Source organism: Lactuca serriola, chromosome 7 (assembly GCF_051521515.1).
Source record: "Lactuca serriola cultivar US96UC23 chromosome 7, Lser_US96UC23_V15, whole genome shotgun sequence".
NCBI lineage: Eukaryota > Viridiplantae > Streptophyta > Magnoliopsida > Asterales > Asteraceae > Lactuca > Lactuca serriola.
This window is the reverse complement of record NC_136414.1, coordinates 103449790-103461770: the sequence shown is the minus strand read 5'-3', so window position 1 is coordinate 103461770 and position 11981 is coordinate 103449790. Positions and strand designations below refer to the sequence as shown.

General features: G+C 33.8%; 1 protein-coding gene across 1 annotated transcript; it reads right to left on the bottom strand.

Annotated features, from left to right (window-relative positions):
- Positions 1-9377: 9377 nt before the first annotated feature.
- On the bottom strand, positions 9378-10811 carry LOC145062824 (putative GPI-anchored protein At3g06035). Its single transcript, XM_079010415.1, has 2 exons — positions 10654-10811; positions 9378-10006 (listed from the first exon to the last, which is right to left on the bottom strand). Exons 1-2 carry the CDS (start codon positions 10739-10741, stop codon positions 9495-9497), a joined length of 600 nt encoding a protein of 199 aa, XP_078866541.1. The 5' UTR covers positions 10742-10811; the 3' UTR covers positions 9378-9494.
- Between the last annotated feature and the right edge of the window lie 1170 nt (positions 10812-11981).

Below are 11981 nucleotides of genomic sequence, written 5' to 3'. Positions count from 1 at the left end.
TCTAAGCTCTAGAACAAGAACTTTCGAATCTGACCATGCAAGGATATGAGATAGCTACCTACACCTCCCGATTCAATAATGTTGCTAACCTTTTCCCAGGAATGGTACCCTCGGAAGATAAGAAGACAGAGAGATACATTTGGGGACTAGCTTCACTTGTTCAAGGTTTTGTTACTGCATCCAGACCCTCTACTTTTGATAGTCCTAAGCAATTGGCCTATCAGTTGACTGAGCAGTCTATCTGTCAGGGTACCATGGCCCAACCAGCAGAAAAGAACCATACTGGAAGTACCAAGAGGAAGTTTCATGGGAAATAAAAGGGGGACTCCAAGCATCACAAAACTGAACCAGAACCTGTGGCTGTCTATGCCGCAATTACCAACAGTCCCACCCTAGCTAAGTCCTACACTAGGACTTTACCTCATTGTGCAGAGTGCAATTTCCACTATGTTGTAAATTTCAGGGAGGTAATCTACAACAAGTGTCACATGAGAGGTCACATCTCGAGGTACTACAGAAAAACCCCAACCACTACGGCAGGAGGAAGCCGTAACCGTTTTGAATGCAATCAACCAGGACATTGTAGGAAGCACTTTCCGAAACTAAAGAACTGGGTGGCAATGGTATAACACTTATGAGCACTATTGGAAATGCTCTCCAGGAACCACCTGTGATTATTGGTATGTTTATTATCAACAATGATTAGGATTCATTATTAATAGATACTAGTGTCGATAAAACTTTATCAACCATACGTTTCGAAACACGACAAAACATAAATTCCACAAACTTAATGAAACATACACAGTAGAGATGCAAGCAGCCAAATAAAGAAAAGCACTTTAGAGATACTCACCAATTGTCTTCTCACCCTGAATAATCACGCCATCCATGTATAAACTAAGGACCCTTGTTGGTACTATATACTTTTTAAGTGTATACGTTAGGGTTGTATATAATTAAGATTATGTTAACTTTGGATTTGTGAATCCACTTTACTTCCTGTTCCTTTTTTGGTTGTGGGCTTAAGGTAGAATAACGTATTCGATCATCTATTCAATCTTAATTATATACGCCATATATGCACAACGCGATTATAGAAGGACCAGGCATGGATTAAGTACCACAAAAATACATTACGATTCATCGAAACCCCTTGTACTATCGGTATGAACTCAATTTCGGCAAGAAATTGCCTTTAATGGGGAGGTAATGTGACATCTCGGAATTTAAGCCTAATATTATTGACGGCTAATTGATCGCGGATCTCGTTAAAATCTGACTTACTGAGTTTTAGTGTATCTTAAGTAAAATAAATAAGTTCATTTCAATTATTATACGATACCAAATGAGATCATACTTCTAAATGTATAAAAGGTCAAACAAATCCAATCACGCAAACTGTAACCTTAGTAATACGTCTGAAAACTGATATTCATAATAAGCATTTCTGAGCGAATAAAGTATTCTAGAATCATAGTACATGTTCCCTTGTTTTTGAAAATATAAAAACATCCAAAACAGAGTTCGTATGCAAAAGATACGACAGTTTTAAGAAAATAGACAGTAAAACACTATTTTTCTTTAATCGTGTAAAACCGAATCGATCCGTTGAGACACCTACGCATTGCCGACGGATTTTCGAGAACGTTTTCAGAATCAGACTAGATTCTATTATTTAATTTCATACTCGAAATATTTTTAGCAAAAATATTTACAAAAGTCACAAAAACGGACACCGCTAGCCGTTTAACCACAAAACTTCAAACGCAATTTCCCGGATATCCGTAACTCCAAAACTTAATCCATATGATGTTCCGGAATCCTTGAATTGAACTGTATCTAACGGTACTTTCGTAACAATTTCTCGACTTTTGGTTCCCGATACACCAAAATAACATAGGTTTTACGAATTTAATGAGGGTGTGCACTATCTGGGACCCACTAGTATTTGAAGGAGAAAATTTTCAGCCATTTCTTCCCCCCATGTCCTTGCCCACATGACTAGCCTACTTCCCTTCATACTTTACCCAACACTCCACCTCTAATTGTACAAGGAATGGCTAGGTGATGTGTTGATTACTTGATTGAGTATGATGCATCCTTGACCCTTATCTATTATAAATAGGGAGGCATAGAACCTCATCAACTCACTCACATTCCCATCTCTCCAATCTTTCCCTCCATATCTCTCTCTATTTTTTTCTTAATTTGGAAAACGCCACCACAAGCCCTCACTCCACCACCTCAAAATCACCTTACTCCACCCTTATAACACCCTTGAATCATAACCATCAGCCTTGCACTAACCCTCTTCAAGTTGTAGCTCAAAACAGCAAGAAGAAAGGAGTAGGAATCCTCAGAAAACCTTTTCTGTCGGCAACTTTGGAGATCTCCTGCCACCGCATACCACAGCCATTAACCACCCCCTTCGATTGTAAGTCTCCACCACCACCCCCTCTACACTTTTCATGTTGGACTCATAAGTTATTGTTAATTGTATAAGGCCACAATACCATTTTATTTTCGTGTATTCATGTTGCATCGAGGAAGGAAACAGGAGGGTAAAACATCCTGTCATGAGACGTTTTTTTTTCTTTCTTTTCAAACTTGCATTACCAAATAAATCATTTAACCCATTGATCCAAATTCTTTACAAACTTAGTCCTAAACCTTAAAACCTCATATTAAAATGTTCAAAACCCACCCTCTCCTAGAAATCCTTTTAAAACAAGTCCCAAACATTAAACTTGTATTTTGTTTATTTATATTAATTCCCTCTCTTGGGATTTATTTGCAAAATAAATCCAAAGATTAAACGTATAAATTAAATACACAATTTTAGTCCCTTATTTGGAAATTATTAACAGCTTAATCCATTTGACTTATTTAAATTAACAAATGGACCCTGGACTTTGGTTAAGTTAACAAACAACCCTTCACATATTAATTTATGTTAATATTTCTAGGAAACTAAATAATCTCGACGGTTTGTTATCAACGCAACACATCTCAGCTTTTCTCACATCACATACCCGTCAATCATACGTTAAGGTGAGTGTTACGGCCCCACTTTTACATGTTATAACTAAACAAGATAGTTTTTTTATAAGTAAACAAGCTAGTTCTAAACCTCAATATCAATATATTTTATGTCGTTAAAGTGATACAACTAATAAAAATAACATATACTTTTCGACTACAAATGTGTTATGACCGTATAGACGGTTATCAACTTGGTAGTTTCAATATACCTCATACATACACAAAAATATATAGGTTTATATATTTATACAAGTTATAGAACTTGTATCTTAGGTTCATATATGTGCTTGTGTACACTACCCTAAGTTTTATCAATCTTTTAAACAAGTATCGTACACTTTTATGCTTACGCTTATCAATTATACTTGTCTTCCATCTGTTTATCCTTATTTGTGGTTGTTAAGTACAACTTTGGCAGCTAACTTTATCCGTATGTCCGTTTCTCCGTTATCCATACAACTTTTTCACTATAAACTTTAACTAGATTTCATTATCTAGAAACCACAATTTAGATTTCTATCTTTATAAAACATTTTCAAACACAATTTACTTTAAACAAAGGCAATACTTTTTGAATCATATTCAAAGTATCCTTATTACAGAAAACTTGTGACTCTCACCAACCTTTGTGTTGACCCTCAAAAATTTTAGATAGAAGATTAGTCGTGGATTACAAATGACCTAGCTATCTAGTTTTGTTATATGCCTACCTGTTTAAGGAAAACTATTGTTCTATTATTATCTATAAGAACCCTGTATTCAAACTTAATAATGGACTACAAATGTTGTTTTGTTTATCGTTGTACTTGTGTTATATACTCAGTTTATATGTGATCCATGAACTTAGTCGCACAGCCCGGCATGTTTTGCCTTGTCCGTGGGTGTGACAATAAGGCTAAAACACCTAGGGTGGTCAGGAGAGACTAAAGGTCCAGCGAGGTGGTCAGTTAGGCCGAAGGCCTAGAGAGTAGTCTAGATAGACTGTAGGCCCAATGAGGCGGTCTAGTCATGTTGAAGGCTCTAATAGCAGTCCAGATAGGTTGTCGGCACTGAGAGGCAGTCCAGTCAGGCTAAAAGCTCATGTATGCATGTTGTTATTGGGGGAAATCAAAGGTGTGATCATGCATATCCTTCTGATTTTTTGATATTGGACTTTGGGATACTCTAATTATGATTATTACTTTTGGAACAATGTTTTGTAAACAATTATGGTCTTTGGATTGGTTTTGAAAAAAAAATGAAAATTTTACTCTAATTTTTGGCAGGTTACATGTGTATTTTTGTGTAGCAAAATATAGTTGAATAAAGTTGTAGTTCATATGAAGACGATTTCGTGGATATAAAGTTTGTCAAGAACGGAGTTTGTATGAAGAATTTATGATTGTTTGCAAAGTACATTTGCAACGCGACATATGTGAGGTGTGAGGTCTTGTACATGCGTTGAATGTTGAGACACATGGCAATTAAAGAGGACACATGGCTTACTTTGCGGCCCGACCGTAAGCATGTAGCATCGTGAATTCTGGCTAGACTTATGAGTATAAATAGCTCTTTTGTGTGTCGTTTGGGAGTTCTTGCATAACTGATTAAGAGGAGCTCTAGAGAATTTTATGAGTGTACAGAGACACACATGCCGAGTTACGAGAATAGCTAAGGTATATTGTATCTCCTTGTTAGATAATTACGATTATGTAATATTCCATAGAGGGTTGTTAGACCCGATTATGTGTTACATGAAGTCGTTATATGGTGCTATTACAAAGCTTATGGTCAGATTAATAGATGAATCTTATGGTCAAATACATAGTCTACACAGGAGGGTTATAAACCCCAAATTACAAGAATTATCGAATGTGTACGATTTATTTAACGGCTTACACGTTAAGCTATTAGCATTTATATTATGAAGTTTAATTAGTTTGGTGATATGATCATAGTTTTTAGCTCGTAGTACATGGTTATAGGTTCTGAGGAACTTGTTAAATTATTGATTCGGTGTTGGTATGTGAGAAACTGATATGCAGCGGAGATCAGAGAACAAAGTTGGAATTAATCTGCTAATTAACCAGATGAGTAACTCTACTCTAACACCAGATATTTATTGATGTGTGTTGTTACACAGTATGAGAATTTAATATATTATGATACTGTTATATTATGTATCATTAAGGTGATAGTATACTATAGTTTGATGAAATAAGTTTAGGTGATAGTTGATATATGGAATGGAAACTGAACGTAATGTAACCTTTGACGGAGGATTCCCAAATGGGTTGTTATGGTAGCGGTGAAATATTGTTTAGTCTTGATAGATTTGTCAGGTGATAATTTATGGTAAAACGATATTAGTAGTTTTCATGAGGTGTCGGGAAACAATAACTAATTAGTAAAAAATTAATTAGCATATCGTATGTGAGATATATTATTAGTTGTGTCAAACTCAACAAATATTAAGGGTATAATATACTCTAAAATAACACTTTTGTATTGCATTAAAAGATTGTATAGGATACGCAGGGTTGATCCACAAAGGCACAGGGATAAAGTTTATACCTTTTGTGTAAGGTATTTTCGTCACCAAAAGTAAAAAGGGGGTTTTGTATGTAATAATTGAAGGAAATGATTAAAGAAACAAGTAAATATTAACTAATTGAAATAGATTCAGATTTTATAAATGACTCCAACTCCATGTATGACAACTAAGCAATGTGATTCAAAGATGACATGATAATTACTCAATTTTATCTAGGTTGGTACTTGAAAGTGTTAACAAGCTCTAACACTTCTCATTCATCAATTTGTCAAATTCAAAATAATCTCTTTGAAAATAACTTAACCTTTTAATTTGAATCTAAACAAGCTCTTAAATGGATATCAAAAGGTTGCATTAAGCTTGAAGTGAATATTCCCAACAACACTTGATACTCCTCATAAGCTCGAGAGTGTAAAGTGTGTGAATATGATTCACACTTGATTCATTCAATAGAAATCAGCTTAGTATTTGTTACTTATTCAAATTTACAAAGCAATTACTGATTTTGAGATTTAGATAACTTGATTGATCTAAAGCTAATTCAAATCGCCAATAAGAAATAAGCTAGTGTCAAACATTCAATTGAAACAAAATCACATTCACTAGATAGAAATTAGAAGCAAACATCAAGTCACATGATTGAATTCACAACCAAGAAGTCAAACACGAAATTGGAGAAATTAGAATTCTAGACACACATAGCTAGAACAATCAACAACTCTAGAAAAGATGAAATAATTTGGAAACAATACTTACAAAATCCAACAACAAATGTTTTCAAACGACTACAATCGAAACCTTGCAAAAACCTTTAAAATTTCCCTTCTCCCGTTCTCTAGAAATGAAATATGTGTATCCCATTGCCCAAAATCCTGTGATAGAGTAAAAAGGAAAAACTGCCAGAGAACAGTCATTAGGCCGAACACGACCCTTGTTGAGTGGAAAATTCCATTCTTTCTTCGAGATTTCATCCAAAGTACAATGCTCAAATTTACATAAGTGGGCCAACACGACCCGTGTTGATATATGGATAATCAACACGGCCCGCGTTTAGCATGGTTAACAACTCCCATCTTGGTGAACCATGAGTCGTGCTCCATTTTGAGTGCAATTCCAGCACGACTCGTATTGGACTCTGTTTCCAGGCGAAAACTTGATTTTCCAACTTTTTTCATTTTTCATCCAGTCGTCTCGAAACCTTCACATGTGCTTCCCGACACCTCCCAAAGTGTGCTTCCATCTCCGGATCACCCGGAAAGACTGTAAAAATGTGCAAATAAGATTGTTCTAGAAAGTAACATGAATTTTAATTAAATACATGTAAAATGAAATAAAATACACTAAATAGATGCATAAAAATAACCAAAAGGTGTGCAAAAAGGTGCACAAAATGCACCTAACATTGAGGGTGATAAGTTTGATTGTAAATAATGCTACGTGTTGTTATGTTATTCTAGTTGTTATTCACTAAGCCTTATGGATTATGGTGTTATGTTATTGTTGTGTTACGGGTTAGGCTATTGTAGCGCCCGGCTTGGATCATGTACTTAATGCTAGTATGATTCCTGGTGATAACTTCTTGTATTCTAGTATTCTAGTATACACCAAAAACATTTATCATATTGTAAATAAAATGAATTTTATTCGGGGTTTACCTAGTATGAAAACATGGCCATTACATTTGGAGACTTGACATTTTGCTGTAATACTTGAGAAATGTTGGCTCAAATTTCTCATCATCATGAGTTATCTTCATATTTTCGGACAATCTTCTGATACACAAGGTCCAAAAACGGTCACTGGTACCTGATATGAAACACTTCAAAATGAAATCGACAAAGGTTAGAATCTCACAAGCTATGTTTGAAGCGACATTGATGATGAAGAGTTGAAACTACAAAGATCAAATGAAAAAGATCAAGATAACTTTTAAATGTGATACTTTTATAATTTTTTTCCTACTAATTCGAATAAATATATTTTTAATCGGTTCAAAAGGATTTTAAAACAATTACTTTAATTTTTTCAGAAACAATTGAAAATTTAGTTTTTGTAGGCCCTCTCCAACCTTTTATAGGCATGAACATCGGGACCATAGGACCGGTAACTAGAGTTGTACATTGGCGGTCCCGGACCGGTAACTAGAGTTGTACATTGGCGGTCCGGACGGGTCTCGGGTCAATCTCGAAACGGTTTGGTCATTTGGAATTGGTCTTGCAACGATCCGATATTTTTTGGACTAGTCCAGACGATCTTGGGTTGGTCTTTTTTTTGTCAAGTTTTTTCTCGGACCGGTCTTTTTTTGGTCTAGTCTCGGTCTTTTCGGTCCGCTATCACGATCTTTCCATATGCTTTCTTCGATTGGGTTTCAGTATTTTTCAATTTTTTGTTTTCGGTTTCACTTTTTTTTCGTTAACAAATATGTGATCAACATCATAATGATAGATTAAAATTTATTAAAAATGATACACTTAAGTTTAATATAAGAAAAAAAAAGGAAAGAAGTTTGATAATGTGTGATTAAAAATTGTGTAATTAACACAAAAATTATATGTTTATAAATTCTGGTTACATGTGTTTTTAGAGATCAGTCTTAGTCTTAGGTCGCTCTCAAAATGTTCTAGGCCAATCTTGGAATGGTCTTTCTTAGGACCAGTCTTTTTTTGGTTTGATCTCGTTTGATACTGGTTCAATCTTGATCTTTTTCAGGTGGGAGACTGATCTTTTTTGTACAAATCTAGCTTACCATCAACGTCTAGCCCGGTTTAGCCACCACTTCGTATGCCGGACATGCTGAAACTGCAAGCCTAACTCAAAAGGGTTCAGGCCAGCTTAAAAGCCCAAAAGTAAGCAATGGTCTAGGCCTAGTTAGCACGCCCAATACATATTAAGACCCTGTACCACAACCGATTAGGCCCGATTTCACCATCCTTTCAATATTTTTGTGCTTAAATCAATTTTTTAATCATGCATTGTTTACAATACGTGCATACTTTCCCTTTTAATAGAATTTGTTTTCATATTGCTATAAAATGCATTATAATCTATTAATTAAAACAAACCCCAAAAATACCAATATAAAGAACGGATCTTGAAAGAAAGGTAAAAGCTAAATAAACCCAACACCGTTTACCGTTAACTCCCAATACTAATCGGACAATAACTGAGACTGATATCAATAAACTTGTTGGAGACCCATATCAGCTACACACAATCTAATCTAATCTTATCACTATAAATGTTGGGAGTCTTTGCTATGTCTCTTTGGACAAAATATCAATACTCATTTCAACAATTAGACTGATATCAATAAGGTTGTTGAAGACCCACATTAGCTACACACAATCTAATCGACCTCTATATATGTTATGAGTTTCTGTTATGGATCTTTTGCACAAAATATCAAGAACTAATCAAAACTATAATTTGAATAGGACTAATATCAATAATCTTGTTGGAGACCTACATCAGCTAAACATAATCTAATCGGCCACTATATATGTTATCTATATAACATAATATCAAAGCCAAGCATGTTAAGACATATTGGATCATTGGGTCTACCCATGTTAGGACATATCGGATCATTGGGTCTGATCCACCACTAAATATGTTTGAGACCCCACATCACAAAAATAAAATTCTAATTTATGTCCTACCCAGAATAGGTAAAACAGGTGTGACAAAACTCGTGTCAGCATAGCATAGGGACACTACTGACTTGAGTCTCGGCTATCCAACTCCAATTTAAATTTTACAAATCAAATACAAGACATAACCAAGAAAAAACAACTGAAACTTCCATGCAAAATCCAAACCTCATTTCAAAAGGTCAAAAGTATATTGCGATAAGTAATCCCTCTACAACTACGTGTTAATACAACTTCAAAACAAAACACAAGCAACCATACACCAATCAAACCCACAAAAACGAAAGAAGCCCCACAACCAGAAACACAGTGGAACGCATAGGACCAATCTTGGAAACAAAATTTACCGCATTACTACCAGGGGAAAAACCACCTTCGGGTGTGTTTGTAGTCAACACCACAACAATCCAATCATCTTCAGAACCAATCCCAATCCCTGAATATTTGGTGTCATTCAAGTAACCGGAATACTGGGATTGAGTGTAATTAGAGATTACAAGGCCTGCATCAAGATTAGGAACACAAGCAGGAAGAACAGATCCATCTCTTGTGGTGCTGACATTTAAATGACATTTGTTTAGAAAATCAGGGTAACTTGAGAACTCTGGTTCTGTGCCTGGAACTGTGTTGGAACCTGTAGTGTTTGTGCATGGTTGGTTTTTGAATTGGTCGGCCATCTTTTCAGCAAGGCATTTGGCTCGGTCGTTTTGTGTTAGGGTTGTTAGGTTTAGGGTTGCACGGTAGCTGTTAATGGCGGAAAATAGATTGTCTTCTTCATCTGTATAAGATTATCAAAAATTATATCATTTTATTTTATGAAACTAATTTGTGGAATCAATATAGCTTCGTTGACGTAATTACTTAAATTGCAATATGCGTCCTTAAAGATTCCCCCAAATCAAGAGGAACCGAAGGACAAACACAAGTTGAGAAAATTGGATTATTCCCCATTTATGTTTTTGAAATGCTAGATTCGGTTGTAATAGGAAACATGTAACTAGTGAGATATTTATGAGGATACCATTTTCAATCTTAGATTTTGGAACGTACATTTAAAGCTATGTCGACCAGTTTAGATCTCCATAAAGCAAAAAATGTCACCGACATAAATCATAAAGAAATCAACCAGATCCAAGTCTCACATATCATTTATTCGAATCCGTTTTTCCCCACGCTTAATTTCAAGCTCGCAATAGAAATTTTACTTGAATCAAACAGGGAAAAGTAAAATACGAAAAGTAGTTCAGCTTGAAAAAAAAAATAGCTACTTCAAATGTGCAGACAGTTCATGAAAAAAAAAATCAGAAGTTCGTGAATCATGATCTACAAACATAAGGTATTAAGTAGATTTGATATATTAATGCTGGTTGTTTTCGAATTCGAGTAAATGAAGAAATGAAATTAAAAGCAAGAAAGTGAGCATACCATCGGACTTGACTGTGTGGTTGATGCAGAAGATTGAAAGGAGGATGAGAGCGAGAATAGCGTGTCTTTGAAAATACTCCATGAACATCTTTGATTCTTTGCTTGGTCGGTGAGAGAGACGACAGCAGATAGGAATGATATATGGAGCAGGTTATGTGGTGTGGTGTAAAGTGGCAACACGAAACGTCGTCGTTCAGGCGGGACATCATTTTCAAAGCTGTTAATGGATTTTCACGAATTCACACTTTTAATCCATTAAAGTTGATTTTGGTACGCATTGGTCCCTATAACGAACTCTTGGCAAGTTAGGTTCATTAATCATTTAAAGGTTTAAACACAAATTCTTTTGCAAATCATGAATATTCACATGGATAGGGTATGGTGCTTAAGACTATTCACCGTCACGTTCAATTCCTCTCATATTTAATTTATTTTAATTTTACATTACGTTTTAGATCTTTGCAACTTCAAAAAGGTAATTAATTTTAGGTTTTACATAATATATTTAGTTGTTAAACATTTATATATATATATATATATATATATATATATATATATATATATATATATATATATATATATATATATATATATATATATATATATTCAGGTTGATTTGAGACCATTTTAATTTTATGAGACCGTGAGATCAAATCTAAAAATAATTTTAAAATGCAAAATAAATGGAAAAATCTAAAAATTCTTTTTTTAAATATTATTTTCGGAACTTGAATTAACTAAAAAAAATATAAAAAAATAAAAATAAATAAAAAAAAAATTTTGTTTTTTTTTTTAAAATACGTGAAATATTCTAATAGAATATTACACTGACATATTCTAAAAACTAATTTTAAAATGTAGAATAATGGGAAAAATCTAAAAATTCTTTTTTTAAATATTATTTTCGGAACTTGAATTAACTAAAAAAATATAAAAAAATAAAAATAAAAATAAATTTTATTTTTTTTGAAAAATACGTGAAATATTCTAATAGAATATTACATTGACATATTCTAAAAAATAATTTTAAAATGCAAAATAAATGGAAAAATTCAAAAATTCTTTTTTTAAATATTATTTTCGGAACTTGAATTAACTAAAAAAATAAAAAAATAATAATAAAATGCGTCTCACGGTCTTACAAAATATAGGTGGTCTCAAATGAACCTAACCATATATATATATATATATATATATATATATATATATATATATATATATATATATATATATACACACACACACACACTAGCCGTTTACCCGCGCTAAGCGACGGGTGCGAATAATCTTTTTTTTAAAATTATTTTGCTATAAGACATTAGTTTTTT